At 46.7% G+C, this 17,445-nt stretch overlaps 1 protein-coding gene across 1 annotated transcript; it reads right to left on the reverse strand.

The window, feature by feature from the left end:
• Positions 1 to 1,276: 1,276 nt before the first annotated feature.
• Positions 1,277 to 16,579, reverse strand: kcnk5a (potassium channel, subfamily K, member 5a). The gene is made up of 5 exons (XM_023793672.2): positions 15,497 to 16,579; positions 7,504 to 7,615; positions 6,000 to 6,166; positions 5,666 to 5,834; positions 1,277 to 4,870 (listed from the first exon to the last, which is right to left on the reverse strand). Exons 1-5 carry the CDS (start codon positions 15,683 to 15,685, stop codon positions 4,032 to 4,034), a joined length of 1,476 nt encoding a protein of 491 aa, XP_023649440.1. The 5' UTR covers positions 15,686 to 16,579; the 3' UTR covers positions 1,277 to 4,031.
• Positions 16,580 to 17,445: the final 866 nt, after the last annotated feature.

A 17,445-nucleotide genomic window follows, 5' to 3' on the forward strand; every position in this document is an offset into this window, starting at 1 on the left:
TTATAACTGGAGCCTTTCATCTGGGTACGCGCAACATGCGCTACACAGTGTGCAGAAAAGTTGCTTGATTACTCCCCCGTTCCTCGGGTGTTGCAAGTCAAGTTCCGCTGTGTTACACAGTCACACTGTGTTGATTTGCTATGACGCCTCCCTTTTCCATCCACAAACAGACCCTTCTCCCTTATTCAGTGTGAGATTACTCAGGGCTAGGTTTAAAGATTCAGTAGAACTTTGAAAGTCGAATGCCTCTTAACTCAACTAGCTCAGACATGGAATGGGGGTGTCGATTATTTTTCGACTTGTACCTCGATCAAAATCTTGGAACTAGACCGTTCCTGCTAAAACTTGTACGGATCGAGACGCATTCAACTCTATCAATTTGGACCTCCGACGAAAAAAATCTAGCTGCAACGCAACCGAAAACTCGGGCACGACCAAACAAAACAGACCTGCTAAAACTTGCACGGATCACATTATTTCTTATGGGGAAATTTGACTTGGACCTCGACCAAATCACAACTCAACTAGTCTTATGGAACGAATTTCCTTATGGAAGGAAGTTCGTGTTCCAAGGTACCACTGCATTCTGACCTAATAAGGAGATCCAGGGATCCCTGAAAATGGGACATCCTCAGAGCAGAGCATGAACCTGACATGACCTGCTGGTATCGGGGGCGTACCAGGGGCGGGGCGGGGGGTGGCAGGCGGCTGAGCTCTGGGGGGGGACAGTCGGTGTGGGCACAGCACCAGCCGCTCCATTTAAGTTCGAGAGGCCAAACCGGCTCCCAATTCTCAGAATTCATTCCTTCCGACTCCCCTTCTCCCCGCCCTCAGTATTTGGCTGGAATGCCAAACAGGCTAGGCCACACCCCCACACCACCGTCCACTGAACTGCAGAGCTCTCACCTTCTATTTTTAAAGATATTGTAGACCCACCCCCACCTTTGAAGTATTGTTAGCACCCCAGGTATCCTCAACACCCCCACCCACCATTCTCCACCCCCATGAGGTCACGGCTGCTTTAATCCCCAGCCTCCAATAGTGGGCGTCATACAATTACACGCTTTCACCCAATTACACAGCAAGAGTAGCCAGATATCCGTGTGGAACCTTCCGGCTCAGGTTCCTCTCACTGAGAGAAGCTCCTCCCTAAGGTTTCTATAGAATGATACCTGACACTTCAGGAGCAGTGGGAACAGTGGGAGTAAGGATTGGGTGGGCAGGGGGTTAGGATCACGCAACATAATCCCCAAACAAAAAGTTTACACGCAATGAATAAAAAACAAAAACCCTTTATTTAAAATGTAAATAAAAGATACACACCCTGTACATACATTTGTTATACAAAGATATGTGAATAATTTAACGCGCTGGAGTAATTTTTACAGTGAATCCAACTCACCACCTGGGCTCCACTGAGAGACTTACAGGTCTCAAATGCCCCCCCCCCCCAAAAAAAAAAAAAGAATGAGGTGGGGGGGGAGCTCGAATGACAACCCGTGGAGAAGAAAAATATTGCCCAAGTACCAAAAGACAGTTTTGACTTCATCGACAATATTGTCTTTATGGATGACGTTAAGGACACTGTGGTCTGAGGTTGCACATCTACCTTTCATGAAGATATCCAAACAGGCTCATGCTGTCCTGCAGCTGGCTTGCAGTTCCTGGGCCCCACTGGGCGTGTTTAAGTGGAGGTAAACACTGCCGTAAACACCACTGGGGCAGCACAGGTGGTTCAATAGCGAGGATCCAGCTAAAGAATCCAGACTGGGGGGTGTTTTGAGGAACGGAAGCCATGCTTCTGCAGGAGGGGTGGACTCACTAGCCTCCAACAGGCAAGGGGAGAGAGAGGAAGACAGAGAGAGCACAGGATGTTCCAATGTGGCCCTATGTCACTGCTCAACTGCAGAAAGAAACGCTAAAACCACAGTGCAAATGTAGGTGAGAGAGAGAGAGAGAGAGAGAGAGAGAGAGAAAGAGAGAGAGAGAGAGAGAGCGCACAGGATGTTCCACAATGTGACTCTATTGCACTGCTCAACTGCACAAACAAATGCTAAAAACACAGTGCTAACGTAAGTGATAGAAAGGGAGAGAGAGAGAGAGAGAGAGAGAGAGAGAGAGAGAGAGAGAGAGAGACCTGTTTGTTTGACTGACAAGATGGAGAAACACTGGCTACATGCACAGTGGGAATGGACCTGAAGAGTACGATGCAATAGATCAGGGTCTAACAGAATATCAGGGAGATGCATTATGGGATAATCTCAGCTCGCCTAGCCTCAAGGAAGCCCAACAGAGCGTGAAATGTTTCCTTGACCAGGTTAAAGTGTTTTGTTTACTAATCATCTTGAGGAAACGGGAGAGAAAGGGGAGTGAAGGCCAAGGAGGAAAAACATGGTACAGGACAGACCGGGGGTCTAAATCGAGCCAGGAAGCCCAGGCAGGAAGACGTGCAAGAGCCACAGCGTTCGACACGGTGACGCAGGCGGGGGGTGTGAGAAAAAGCTCAGTCGGGTCCCTGGGGAGCGCCGGGAAGGATACGGTCACCCACGACTCCGTTCCTGCAAACAGCCGCGTCCCAAAATACCTCCCAGCCCAGAGCAGTGGCTTACAGTTCTGCGTGGCTCTGTTTTGAAGACACATGCACAGGTTCTCCTCTAGATCCTCAGGAATCAGCGCCAAACACTTCAACCTACACACGGTGCTGGTGTTAAATGGCCAGTTAACTAATTGGTTACCTCCACTGCACCGTCAACAGTACAAATGATGCTGAAACTAGTTCACTAACAAATGAAGAGTGTGCTGAGAGGGCGAGAGGAGGGAACGAGAGCAGGAAGCAGATAAGCAGGGCAGATGGCTACCACACCCCACCAGCGAGGCCCGAGTCCCGGCCGCTTCTTGGAGATGTGCTGGGATCGGCTAGGCTTAGGTGCTGCCTGAGGTGGGCTTGTGCGTGATTAAATAGACACTCCTTCACTGAAATACATCTCAGTAATACTTATCGTTAAATAGCACCAATATGGTGAAAGCAATTTGCAGAACCAGAAGAGCTTCACATCCATCAGCCCCCCCTGGAGACCACAGGAGGCAGTGCGGATGTGACGGCTCTTTGGTGCCAGCACAGGCACGAGGCCTGACACTAGGAGTAAATACTCAGGCCTCTGCATTCTCAGTAAAACCTGGATCTCCATCGCTCATGGGAGTTTTACTTTTCACAAAAATGTTCTGAGGGCAGAACGAAATGATTGATTCAGAGAGATAACCAATCACATTGTTAGAGTAGGTTGGTCCAAGCAACTAGAGGATGTGGAAGCAACCAATCAGATGTCTTGGTCCCACCTGCTCTAGTTGCTTGGGCCCACCACCACTACAACGTGATTGGTTCTCTCTCTGAACCAATCTTTTTTCCTGTTCTGCCCTTAGAACATTTTTTTTGTAAGTAAAACCCCGCAAGCATTTCTATCACAGAATAGCAGTGCGCTCTCAATTTGAACATCGGATTTAAATCATTCATCAAACTGAACTATGAACAAACTTCCAAAATCTAAATTAACAGGGCATTAAATGACATAGATAAAATATTTGCAGCAAATTCAGCAATTTCCCCAAATGTGTCTACTTCACAGCCCTGGTTACTTATAATTAAGACATCATACCCCAATCACCCATAAAACATCTAACGGGTCCAAGAATAAATATGAAACCTTCATTTGACATCAACAGCCCGTCCAGCTGGGATCCCACAGAAAAAGTCCATTCCTAAATGCAGGACTAATACTAATACAGCTTATTCTGATTCGGAGTCCCATTACCGCCACCCAGATGAAAACCAAAGCGCCAGGACTCCGGTCAGGTAACAGGAAAGGCTGGACAGAACAATCAACGGTGTGCATCAGTGTCCTCTTCATGTGACACCCTTCACCTAATCTGGCAACGTGCAAATTCCTACAACATTCAAAGACCGAAAAAACAAAAGACTGAAGTGGAGAGATCACAGTCGTTGTGTATGGCTCAGGCTCCGGAGGCTGAGGGGCTCAGTCAGTGTTGTGCTCCTTAGAGTATTCCTCCACCAGCCGCTCATAGGAGTGGCAGCGGTCCAGCCCATCCGAGGTACATAAAGAGCCATCAGACTCGCAGCTTGGCTCCTCTTTGGAGTCCGTTTCGGATTCCCCGTTCTCATCGGAGGTGGAGAGCTGGGCCTTGGTGTCCGCAGTGAGTAGGTTCTCCTCATCGATGAAGGTGATGTTGGCGTCCTGGTTGATGAAGGCCTGGTACTCCTCCCCGCTGGCCTCTAATCCAGGTTCTTTGTCCAGCTGGTTCTCATAAATAGCTCCCCCTGCCTCCAGGTCCGGTCTGGGCATCAGCCCCCCGAGCAACACGTTACCCTCCCCACCCATCAGGTAGTTCTTGGACTTGGAGAAGGCCACAGTCACACGGTCACCGAGGCTGTACCGGCGCTTGCGCCGCGGTGAGCCGTCCAGGGTCAGTATGGGGTTGTAGGCACCGCTGTCGTTGCAGCTCTGGGAGCGGTTCAGCTCATTGAACGGCTGGCTGCTCCCGTCCTTCTTGCTGCCGATCTGCTTGATGAGATCGTTGTAACCCTCCCTCTTTTCCGGAAGCGGGAGGAAGCTGATACGGCTGGTCTCCCCTCCCCCTGCCAACGAGGTCAAGCGAGCCTTGTGGGCCTTATAATGCTGGAGCTGATCCAGAGAGAGCTTGCGTCTCTTCCTCCGCTTCTTCAGAGCTTTGTGGGCCTCCACCACCATGCGGACCTTCCAGTTGAAGAAGAGGGACAACCAGGCCAAGCCAAGGTAGATCCACACCTCCACAAAGTAGCGATAGAGCACTGGGTAATCCGCGTTGGGATCTACACCTGCCATCACAGAGGGAGAGGTCTGTTACACACTCACTCACTCATAAAAATAATAATAATAATAAATAATAATATTTAAACTTATCACAGGCACTATAACTATAAAGATAAGGAACACCTATAGGCTACAAATATTTATTATTTTTGAACATCATCATTCTCGAAATCTCATGCAATGTAGGAAACATCTTTTATGTGATTTTGCAACCAAAAGCTTGACATGATGACAAATCACGGAAATCCCCGAAAACAGTTTCACTTTTGAATTCACTCATTCACGCGCCCTGAGGTGTGTTTTTGTTGAAACACTCCTGGACATACCTCTGCTCAATATCTGGTCATTGTTTTACACGCATTCCTGCTAGAGCACTTTCCACAGCAGTGTGAGCAGGGAAGCCCACCTTACACCTCATTCTTTGGCAGCTACTCCCTACTTCCATGTCATTTCTTACACATTTTCACTGCCACCCACCCACAAGTTCTCCCACAGAGAGTGAAGGTTCAGTGGAGCCTCTCACCATGTTAGCAGATGAGGAACCCTCATCTGCTACCCTATACGGTGGCTTGGGAGCAGCTGTTAAGTGTGGTTGAAAAAAATAAAAACTTCAAACCATAAGGTTTTACAAAACATACATTTTTCAAAGGCAGTGAACTGTAAAGTATGCAAAAATAGGAAACCTGCTTTCAAGCAGGGGAAGAGATAATGGTCTCCTGGAATTCTCTAGAAAATTCAACAGCGTTCTACTCCCGCGCTGGTCGCCGGAGAACGGATCAAAGATCAGAAGAGCTACATACCCGCGACCAGGTCTCCGAAGCCGATTGTTGTCAAGGTGATGAAGGAGAAATAGAGGCCATCGATATAGGACCATCCCTCTTCGACCATGAACACAAACGGGGGGATCAGCAGATGCACCAGAATCCCCCACAGGAGGAAGAGGGCCGTGCATGTGAACTGGGCCTTACGCTGAAAGCAGACATCGAGAGACTGCTCACACCTCTCCTGGCCAAATATTTAGCAATTCTCCATCTCCAGTTGACCCAAAAGCCCCGGTCTGCTATGGATTCAGCGCAAAGAAAAACCCGCTGTCAGGCTAAATGCCTGTTCACCTCCTGCCTGCTGAAGGCTTACCAAAGTTAGGCCTCTCTTGGTCAGGTACTGGCCCAGGTGCTTGGCTCGGCCCCCGAAGAACTTGCCCAGTTCGCTGATCCAGGTCAAGCAGAGCGGGACGCCGAAGAGCCCATAGAAGATGCAGAAGACACGTCCACCTGAGGTCTTTGGGGAGATGTTCCCATAGCCTGTGGATGGCAGAAGATGGAGGCCGGTCCAAATGAATGACTCATTAATCACTGTTTAACAAAAGAAGGCCACTTGGGCAAGCTGATCAAGACGAGATCCTCATAACTCAGGATCATACTCCGATCTCCCCGACCGAGGGCTGAGCAGTATTTAGTAGAGATGAGCGAGCCACATTTTTTCAGTTCCGATCCGATTCCGATACACAACTGCCGATACAGATTCCGATACAATAGCTCTTTTTACTTTGTTATACTTTATATATTATTTTTTTTAAGCTAGTAAATACAGATGGAAAAAATGTATGACAAAAAATATTTAATTAGGCTACTACAAACATACATAACGTACTGTTCCACCTCATTTGTTTTAAGCGTTTTTGAGGCATTTGCAGTTCAATATGAACATGTTCAAAGGAAGTATACACAAGTGGCGAATGCTTAAAATTTTAACAGTTTTTCTCCCATTGGCATCAGCTCAGTTACACTTTTGTTGCGATGGCAGCCCCTCTTGTATCACAAGCTGCAACGAGTTCGCAAAACAGTCCAATTAAGTTAGCGTCTCGCAGTTGCGTGCCCTTTGTTAAATGGGATTGTCCATTAAACGCTATTCCCACCGCAAAACTTTATTTTACATAGATTGCAAATCACTGTGCTACTGGTTTCTGTTAAAAGCGTATAATACCGATCTGAATATCGGTATCGGTGCATCTCTAGTATTTAGTCTCAGCTCAAACAACAGGTGTTTCATTGAAACAACCTCTGTCATTACAGCAAGTATATCAGGCACAGTTTGTCTAACTAGCGGGTACCTGCCCTGCCAAACAGAAATTCAATCTTTTAGTAAGATCTTTAGCTATCATGCCATCCATGGGTCACTGGGTACACAAGCATGGCCAGGCCCGATAACGTAACACTTATATTGTGGCGGGATTCTGCAACAACACTCCAGCGCACACAGGATGTCTATGAACCATCTAACCCTGAAACCATCTAATGTGGGAAAAAACAGCAGCAGCATAAACAGGACGACTGTTGTTCTGTGCGGTTTATTCTACCAGGTTCTATCTTATCTCATTATCTTATATCATATTCCCAGAGCAGACAGAGACCCGCTAACAGATCATTAATCCAGCTGTGAGGTTGGCATTCCACTCCAACGAGAAGAAAATAAACACACTACAAACCTGAAAAATGCAAAACTCAAACGAAACTCATATAAAACCTCTTGTAAACAAACTCAGAAATGCAAAATCTGAACATTTGGCCCCCGGTCAGGCTGCCCGCACATCCATTACACACCCCCCGCCCCCCCCCCCCCAGGCCAGCCAGACACCCACCTATGGTCGTGATGACAGTGGCTGCAAAGATGACGGCGTTGGGCCAGTTCCAGTTGTTGAAGGTCCTATTGCCTGTGATGGTGACGCCCTGTCCGGCTGCTGTGGAGATGATCTGCAGAGGAGGAACAGAAAAAAAAAGGAGGACAGATGTTAGGGCTGCATGAGGGAGGGGCCAGAGTGTAGGTGGGCAGACGGAGGCACTGAGGGTATGACACCCCCCCCCCCAATCCCACAAGAAGCCAATTCAGGATGACAAAGCAGGGGAGGTCTGGCCTTTCATCAGAGCAGTCAGGGATACAGCAGGGGAAAAAAAAAAGTAGATTCATGGAAGGCGGAGCCACCCGTCAGGCCATAAGCTGTATAGTTTACTGTTCCTGGAAAAGACAATCCGCTTAAGGGAAGAGTCAGACGCCCTTGCAGGTACACTGACGTCCATTAAAATCACAGCGCTGGCAATAAAACGAAATACCAAGTTTGACCTCAACCAGGACCCAATGTAATCATTACCCTGAGGTGACAGGCATGACGGTGACGTGACAACAGATTTGTCAGACTCCCACTTTATGTACAGACCTGAAAAGCAAATCTGCAGAAGTGCCGTCTCCCTGCGGCAGCTGGGAGCTACGAACGGCTGGGCTTTCATGTAGCCTCAGCCCTGCTGTGGACCAGCACAAGCATCCATGGAGACAGGCAAGACTGTGGATAACCCGTTCAGCCAACATCCGGCAGGACACCACCACCTGAGCACCCCAGGAAAGGCCCCGGACATCCAGGAAGTTCACCCAGGCTGACTGGCTGGTTTGCATGGTCTCATCCACCGAGGGTCCTTCCTTGAGTCACAGAAGAGTCCTATCAAGCTCCAAGCTGTTCCCTGCGTAGAGACCACCGGAGCGCCACAATAGAGGCGATGAACGATCTTTCCATGAAGAAGGGGTAAACCTTTACAGACGCTAATACATGCTAAACATCTAAAGTACGGCATGCACGACAGAGCCACAGGGTCATGTGACATAATGGACACAATTTAAGCCCAGATGAGAGAAGGTGGCTTCTGAGGTATGCTACCGATCGGGTGTGATTTTAACACTGAAAAGCTCCACCAATTTAAGGAATTACAGACAAGAGAAATAGCCTAGATGTAGCAGCATAGAATTAGCGTAGCGCCTCTTCCCCCAGGCCCTGCTCTCGCCAGAGCCACACGTGGAACCTCCAAGAAGGGGAGCAGATTCTCAGCTTCATAGCGACAGAATTTAACAAAACAAAGACTTCCTCTATCTCCCTTTCAGAAGTGCAAAAAAAAATTTTCTGGGTGTGTTAGTAGGCATAAGATGGATTAGTTGCTAAGAAGAGCACAATGACAAAACGAATTCAAATTGCAGAGTATTATGAGTTGTCACAACAAAAACGAACACGTCCGGTTATTTCCCCCCCTCAAAAGAAAAAAATGCTGCAGATTCACATTAGCCAAGCCCAACAGATACCATGAATGAACAAATGTGTTTGTCCTGTGATCAATAAGGCCAAGGAGAAGTATTGATTTTTGCAGCCATGAAGCCTTCTCGCCCTAGAGAGCACACAGTGATCCAGATAAGGTGGCGGACAGCCTCCCGGGGGGGTTACATATGGACTTCACCGGGGACCCATGGAAAGTTTTGGGTTCAAGTTTAGGTCGGCTGACAGTGTGTCTCCAGGCCTCTTTGGCAGTGAAGGCCAAGATGGCCCGGACCTGCTCCTGGACAGCTGGTGACCTTCAAGGCAGAGATGAACTGAGGAACCACTGACAGCAGTACTTACTGTCCATCCTACGCACACTAACTGACAGAATAAGAACAGTGAGAGTCAGCCCCACCTACAGCCAGACCAAATTTTACAGTCCATCTTAACTTAGCAACAGCTGCAGGTGCGTGGTGTGGAGTTGCGAGTGTGTGTGTGAGTGGAAGGGGGGTTGGGGAGGCGGCTGGCTAATAGAGTCTGCTGCAAGTCCCCTCCAGCGAAAGCGAGGCGACGTCACTGCTACATCTCCAAATATCTGCGAAACGGCAATGAAACACTGCGCCATCCAGGCCACGGAATGACCGAGAGAGACTCCATCTCCACGACCCTGAATCCAGAAGAGGCATCTCAACAAATTCACAATTGTTTTTAAAAATCGTCAAGAGAAAAATGCTCTGCTCCTTGTTCCATTCCCGTCAGCGGGAAGCCCTCAACCGGACTGTCGTGGTGCACAAGCTTATCTTTCTTGTCAGAATCATAAATTACGACAGACGAGCAAATATGCGGTCATTGCAGAGTTTGGACTCTGCTTCAAGGACAGACCCCTTAAAATACACAGGACCAAAGTAAAGCAAAGATCATTAGACTAGACTACAACCCAAAAACCAAAAAACTCAGAAACCCATGAAGAGAGGCTTCTAGTTATAACAAAACTGTGGAGGCATAAAATGCACTGAACAAATTTAAGAAAAAGAGGAAAAAAAAGGAGCACTGAAAAATGACACCAAGCTCTAGCAAGGAGGTGACACTGCAGATCCTAGATCAAGAAACGAGGTCATCGTCTGAGATGAAATCTGCTGTTTGTGCCATTCAGCCTCGAGGCAGAAGCTGCAAGCACAGAATAGCGCAAACCCCAAACAGCCACCGCATGGGACCCTGACGGCAGCTGCGGAAGGGAATGACAGCCACTACGAATCTGAGCCCTGCAGAGCGAGCCGGGCACCCAGCCAACTTCAGTCAGCCACAGGCGGCACAAACCGGCAAGTCATTAATGCATGGAAATGTGCAACAAAGGCGAGATCCGAGCGGCAGGGGTCTGAGGCCACGTTAATAGCAGAATCCCCCCCCCCCCCGACATTCTGAGTCTGGATGGTGTCAGGAGGCTTTCTCCCCCAGTAAACTCAAGGGCGACGTCTCCATCACTCAAACTGTCAGTGGCCCTGTGAATGAAGACCTCCTTCAGATCAAGTTCAAGAACTCCACACAACTGACATGAGAAAGGGTCAAAAGCTGAAGCAAAAACACAGACAAGAGGCTGAAGGATTCTGGGTAAATCAGGCGTTCCTCCTCTAGCACTTCACAGGGCCGGAACCTTCCCCTCCAGCATTACTGTGGTTCTGCCCTAGACGATCTTCAGAAAGACCATGCCATAAGTCCGCATGTGGGGGAGGGGCTCAGTCTGTCGCAAGATGATAACCCAAGGATGTGGAAACCGCAACAACAGACCCCGCAATGACAACGCGACTGCAAGCAGACCGAAACCATGCCCCTAACGTGCTGCACACGTGCAGCAAAGCACCATGGCTCCGTCACTTCTAAGACCAACAATGTCCCACTTCCCGTATGGCTACCTCAGCCAGAAGCAACTGCTTCTGCTAGCAAATGGACTGCATGTCCAACAGGAGAGCTAGAGGATTCAAGGCCAACGAGTTCTTTTCTAGATGTTAAAATACATTAAAATTGCAAAACTGCAAGTTAGAAGCAGGTAATAAGACGCTGGCCATTTACATACAAAAACATTCCTAAATGTCTTACCACAATGTGTTTTTTTCTTATAATAACTTTGCAGAACAACAAGAATTACAAAAATAATGTTTCGGTCTAGGCTCGTGCCTTCTTCAGCCTACAAGCGCTACAGTGAAGTTAAATATACCTCAGTAACAGCTTCACTCCTACATTCAAACCCATTAACATCTACTTGAGGAATTCAAGGTGCTTGGTGACCTTCCCAAGCTCCTTCTTGAATCCAGGTTAACTGGCTTTACCACCATATTAAACAACATATCATTTGGCAGGTGAGGGGCTGAAATGGGTCAATCTGTACGGGAATATGTAGTATCTCTGGCATCAGACAACATTGGGTGATGACTTGCATCCTCAAAGGGAATTCTTCACGAAAGCCATCCGTGACTGCCGAGAGAAGAGAAGTGAAACTTGTTTTGCATGCTCTTGCACTGGAATTTTCCATTAGAGGATGCATCAGCTGCAAAGGAAGAAATTAGTCCTGTGCTGCTTGAAGGAAACTCTGGCCAGCTCTGCCGATACACTGAGCTTCCGTCAACTCGCTTATTATATGGCAGGAATTTGGTCACACGTTCATTTTGCTATTTTGTCAACGCAAGTTGTTAAGTCAATAACTGGTGGCCCTTCAGTCAGCCACAGCCCGCAAACCAGGGGACACTGAGGTTGGCTAACATTTCACACAGCCAGCTTCTGCAAACGTAACTGCACAGTAATTTCCACAGGGGAAGTACTTCAGAAATGTCACAGTCCCTCAGCTTCCATGACGTTGTTTTCAGATATCTGTTTTTATCTCCCAATCTAAACAGTTTTGGTAACCAAGCAAATTCTCAGAATGAATAATAGTTGCTGATGCCTAATTTTCATCCAGTTACAGGTTACAGGGAAACGGGCTTGTAAGTAGGTTCAAGGTCTGCACAGATTCCTAAGAAAGAATGTTTATTAGCCTACGAAAGATGACATGGAGTCAAAGAGTGAAACTGTCCCTTAATGTCTATTACCCACTATCTCTAGTAAATAATTAGCAGCTGATGGCGCCTTCAGGAAGGGTTTGTTGAGAAGACAGAAGCTTTCCCTTGATGTTCGTCTGCAGATGGAAGTAAATAAGTGGGCAGAGACTGAGCTGAGTGATCGGGGAGTTCCTTGGAAGGCCTACGTACCTGACAATGGTGACCTTTCAGTTCACACATCAATAAAGACTAGCGCTGATGGGCCACTTCCACGTAAATCAGTAACAAAGATGATCCCCAAGGCTTCAGGAAAAGTCTGGACTTACTTCCTCAGAAGAAAATACACCATTGTTCAAGAAAACCGAAAATGATCAATGGTCTGACTGACAGAGAATGTTCTAGCCAGACTTGCCTAAGTGTTATGGTGCTTTTGCAAGTCGGGGGAGGGGGGTGCGGAAATAAACACTTCGGGGTCCTCCACCAGGTCCTCAGCTGTAGTTTACGCTGCCCATGGCTGATTATTGATCACGCCTGACTGAAAAACCAGATCAACCCGCATGGCCAGGTCTTTGTAAGCTTCCAAACCAAACTGCCACCGCCTGTGAAGTGTGACGCTGCTGAATTTAATCACCAGGTTCCACTACACACCTGAACTGCAGTGTTTCCTAACGCAAGCATCCGCAAGGACAGCTAGGCAGATAGTCAGCATGTCACCCCTGAATTACACCCCCCAACCGCACCGCCAAAAGACACTAATCTGTTTGACTAGGTCTTGTTTTCAACAAGTGTTTGGTGCGTCAGCCTGGCATTTTGAAGATTATCTTGATGAGATATAAACTGCTCAGCAACCGTCCTCTGGTGCTGGACTTTGTGGCATTGTCACACTATCACTGCATCCTAACATCGCCTCACTTCAACTCAATCACCTGTCTATAGCAAAATCCCACCCCCCATCCCGTAAGGGACCCCTTTATCAATAATAAGTTCTACTTTCACAGGCCTACTCAGACAATGGGAGTGCAAGGTGAGTGGTGAAAAGTGCACAGAAGTGCACAGCTCCAACTCTGCTACAATCCCCTTACCCTAGCTACACAAGCAGCCACACAGAATGTAACATTTCAGGTCGGATCAGCCTGGGGGTGCTTAACATCGACAGGCCAGTACGCAGACCTTCCCAGCCTCCTAAAGACAGTGTATGGGTCTCACCTGAGGAATGCCAGAGAACCCACATTCCTTCTGGTGCTCAACAGACGCGCAAAACCTGCACTGACATACACCTCCATACACCCTCAGCACTGCCAACTCCGATTACCATCCATTTACATTTTTATAGACCATAAATCACCTGAGCCTATTCCAAAAAAGGACTATCGTAACATCAGAGGAGAAAGCTGATCAATCAAGATGAGTGAGACTTTAACCCAGAGTAAAATGCAACAACACTCCAGATTTATATAAAAAGAAGAAATATGTTAACCGGTCAAATCGGAGATGGAAAAGATCCTGACACGGGAGATATGTTCTACGATGGAGTGGTCGCTTTCATAAATCATAAACCCACAAGTCCTTCCTCAGAGTTGTGGATCAAAAACATTAGAATAATTTCAAAACCTTTGTGTTGTGCTGCAGAGGGGCCCCCACTGGCCCCCACTTTCATATTCTTGGACCCGTTCGGAACCCCAGAGCTAATATAACACATTCTTTGCGCATGAAAGAGGTGGAACCTCCTTCCCCGTGAAGATTTCACGAGCCCACAACAGCTGCCACATTCAGGAACTGCTCCACAGAGGTCAAAGGCTGAGAGGATCTGGTGGGGGGTTGGGGGGGCTATATGGGATGCAGAATGCCCGCGGTTCTGAAGCACCGCTTCATTTAATCCACTCAATGAGGGCGGAGAAAGTGAGGGCTGAAGACGGTCATTAGACCATCGCGATGCTGCCATGGCAAATGTGGCCTGGGGGATATGCCAGGACACGTTCTTTGGTCAGAGGCATGTAGAAGCATAGAAGCAGTGGGGTGGTGGGGAGGGAACCGGCCGCTTCGGGATGCCGCAGTGAATGCCCCCCCTTGTAATTCTGTCATCTGTTTGTTTTAGGGGAGAGTGTCTTTCTGGAAAAGGGCATTGCAGCCTCCCATCGCCACTACCACCCAAACAGCCACTACCCCCCCCCCCCCCCCCCCAATGAAAGTTCTGCCACACGCCAGCCCAAAGCACGCGAATGTGGTTTCTTGTGAGCATCTTTTGGGGGGAGGACCTTACCCAAGAACACTGTGCAATCCAGAGGCCAGTAATGAAACACAAGCGCATTCATATCTGCAACATTCTGAGGGAAGGGCAATCCAAAGGTGGCTCCAGTGAAACCAGCAAAGATGCTGAGATAGTGTGGGAACCACGTGACACAAACACAAGTCTCTCTGCATCCCGGTCGGCTGCCTGCAAGTCTCACTCTCCCAAAAACAGTCATGCTGGTTCTACCACTGCTGGCTACAATCATAGAAACCCAGGCAAAACTCTGCACACATCAGCTTATGCGGGTGGCCAACCACAAGTTCTATCAGCCTGGGGATCCATTTCCAGAGCGTGCATGAGGGTCGGTGCAACTGTGAGGGGTCCTGCAGGGGGGTAAAGCCTGGGACGCGCCTTGGAACCGCGTAAAAAGCACGTGCTCCCGGCGTTCGAGCACCAGGCAGCCCAAAAACACAGACAGACGCGACCTGCGTAAACACAAGCATGCCGGTAACGTAACAGGGTCTGTTTGCTCCGCAAGTCTATCTCCGTCGGACTTATCAGGATGGTGCTTCGGGAGCCACAGGTGGAGCGTGGAACATTATTCGAGGTTCAGGAAAGATCAGAACCTGAATACATTCTTAGTTGTTCCTTACTACATGCAAATACTTGTGCAAATGGAAAATAAAGGACTTATCATTTATGTCATCACTGTCAAGTCTTAGCACACACTGGCTCAACAACAAAATCGTCAAGTAAGACAAGGAATCCTGACACACAGGTATAAAGTAAACTGTTAACTATTTATTGAAGGTTTAGTGCTTGTACTGAAACACCTAACAATCTTAAAACCAACCCTCTCGTAAATTTCAGCACACACCTAGGCAAGAGCCTCGAGATCATGCCTTCAGCGACTTCTAAAAAATCAGCATAATTTACTTTGCAAGTTTAATTAAGGACCATTTTTTTAAGAATCCAAATATTTGGCTTTTATGCCGTTCAACAGTTTTTGGAAGCGGGGCACGCGGCTTTATAGGTGCCTTGTAATATCAGTAAAACAAAACTGACATGCAGCAGATACAAAGCCAAGAATGCAAAACGTTTAACGACACGGGCACAGATGTAAGGAATGTTGTTGCAATGATATTGCTTAGCATTCAATGCATGGAAATTGAAAGCTAATCCCACAAACTGCAGTAAACGATATTACAGTTATTTAAGTGTTTACACTGAAATTATATCAGAAAATATATTGTTTCGTTTGTCCAAAAGGCCATTAGAGGACTTGATGTAAATTCCATACCTCCAAAATCCTGTCCAAGTCATCTTTCTTGAGACAAGGGTAGTCTTTGAGTATCTGCTCTCTTTGTGAGGTGTACTCTTTCACCGCAAGCTTCCAGTTCGGCTCCTCAAGAACCTGAAATATCGCTGCCCCAATGGACAGATAAAAAATTATTGCCGAAGTCAATAAAGGACCCTTGTCCACCGCCATCAAGCTCAAGTGGGGCTTATATGTCAAGTCCACTGAAAAAAGGATCAAGGACGCCGAGCCCCGCGCATTCTGGTGCAAATATATGCCAATCTGAAGCAGTGCACGCGTCTTAGAAAACTGACATAAATGTTAATGGAAGAGTGTCCATGAGAGTGGAGTAGGACATTAAAGACAGCGATTATTATTATAATAGTAATTGTAATTTTTAGTTTCTGTTCTGGTTGGGAACTGCCCGGCTTTTCCAGTGTCCCTCTCCACGTGCGCGCTTGTTGTAACAGAGAAAGTTGTGCCCCAGTCTGAAGTATCGCAGAAAGTTTGGGACGAAGTGGGGGTGGAGGAAAAGACAAAGGACCGCCCATGCAGGAGAGGAAGACACACAAGATTGGGTCTTTCAGCGGCGTGCAGGTAACTGCAAGGCTGTTTTCCCTCAGTTTACCGAGAGAAAGAAATCACAAGTTTAAACCTGTTTATTGGTTAGTCTCAGGGAACAAATCAAGTAACCTGTCCTTTTCCAATTAAAACGTAAAAATATTTTTTTAATTGCAAAATAATGTCATCGGAATCGCTCTTTTCTTTCTCTTCGGTGAATATTTGTTTCGACGAGAATAATTCATAGTAGTCTCTCATGTTACTAATGAATTTTATCCTTTTTAAATGTATTTAATTGGATTCCACACCGCAGCTGATGGCAGCTTACTGGAATCTTATCTTTTTAATAATAGTATTAATACGCTTACTCTTGGTACACTTTCTACCTGCCGGGGGCTGATAGTAATGAATTAACTAAGCGCGCATGTTTTTGTGCTGACTGAGAAAATTTATCACTGAAAAGGTCAAAAAACTTTTTGTAAATGCAGTTTCCGTATATTTAAGGAAAGTTTGTCCTCTTAAGTGATTCACAAACGTAAATTACATTATGGAAACAATACAACGAATAAAGGAGGACCGTGTTTTTAATAAGAAAGGTTTACGGGGTTAGACTGTTTATGTGTTTAATGATTTCCAGGATGAAACTGCATAATGCTTCAGCCGAGTTTGTGTTGCTGTCAGTTTCAGATGGATGATCAGTTAACCCCAATTAAGTTTATGCAGGACACGCATGCAAGCGTAATAATTAAATCACACATATATATATACACTTATATTACAGTCACCACCTTGTTTGTCTTTCCAATTTTATGGATACATAACATTTTATTTAGGTGCATTAACAAAAATTACTACAAGTTGATTTATTGACAGGACCGAGGGTAATTTCTGCGTCGTGATACAAATGCATCATCACGCGCGGGCTTTTCCTCTCGTTAAAAGTCCAGTTTCTGCTTACGGATTGAGATACATTTACTTAATTTTTTGTTTATCTAAAGAAATTTAATTAATCAACTATGTAAAAAATCACTGATCATCAAACCTATACCGAACAGTGCATGTTATGGACAAATAAAACAACCATGCATATGTAACATAATCAGTACCATTAGTAGTTTGAGCCATCCGTAGTAAACTTTAAATGATAAAGAGGAATAAAACTTCGATTTATGTCGATGTGTTTTCCAGTTATGAGGGTGTCAGGCCTGAATGGGTTTTTTAAACGATCGACGTGACAGATATCTGAACCCCGGTGAAAAGCCACTATTACATAAGGAACCATGAGCTGGTTTATATCACGAATTAATTCTAATGCTAATATTCGGGATGATCTTCCTTAGCGATCGCTTTCTGCAAGGCGTATTAATAAGTTCGGCAGCTGGATGTCATCC

This window comes from Paramormyrops kingsleyae, chromosome 14 (genome assembly GCF_048594095.1).
Source record: "Paramormyrops kingsleyae isolate MSU_618 chromosome 14, PKINGS_0.4, whole genome shotgun sequence".
Classification (NCBI taxonomy): domain Eukaryota; kingdom Metazoa; phylum Chordata; class Actinopteri; order Osteoglossiformes; family Mormyridae; genus Paramormyrops; species Paramormyrops kingsleyae.

What these genes read in the sequence shown, in the direction of transcription:
- kcnk5a (XM_023793672.2), bottom strand. Translation starts at nt 15,685, where the DNA reads ATGGCGGTGGACAAGGGTCCTTTATTGACTTCGGCAATAATTTTTTAT. An exon ending in ACTTGGACAGGATTTTGGAG is followed by an intron (nt 7,616 to 15,496) that starts GTATGGAATTTA and finishes CCTCCTCTGCAG; the next exon opens with ATCATCTCCACAGCAGCCGG. An exon ending in CTTCGGAGACCTGGTCGCGG is followed by an intron (nt 4,871 to 5,665) that starts GTATGTAGCTCT and finishes CTGTGATGGCAG; the next exon opens with GTGTAGATCCCAACGCGGAT.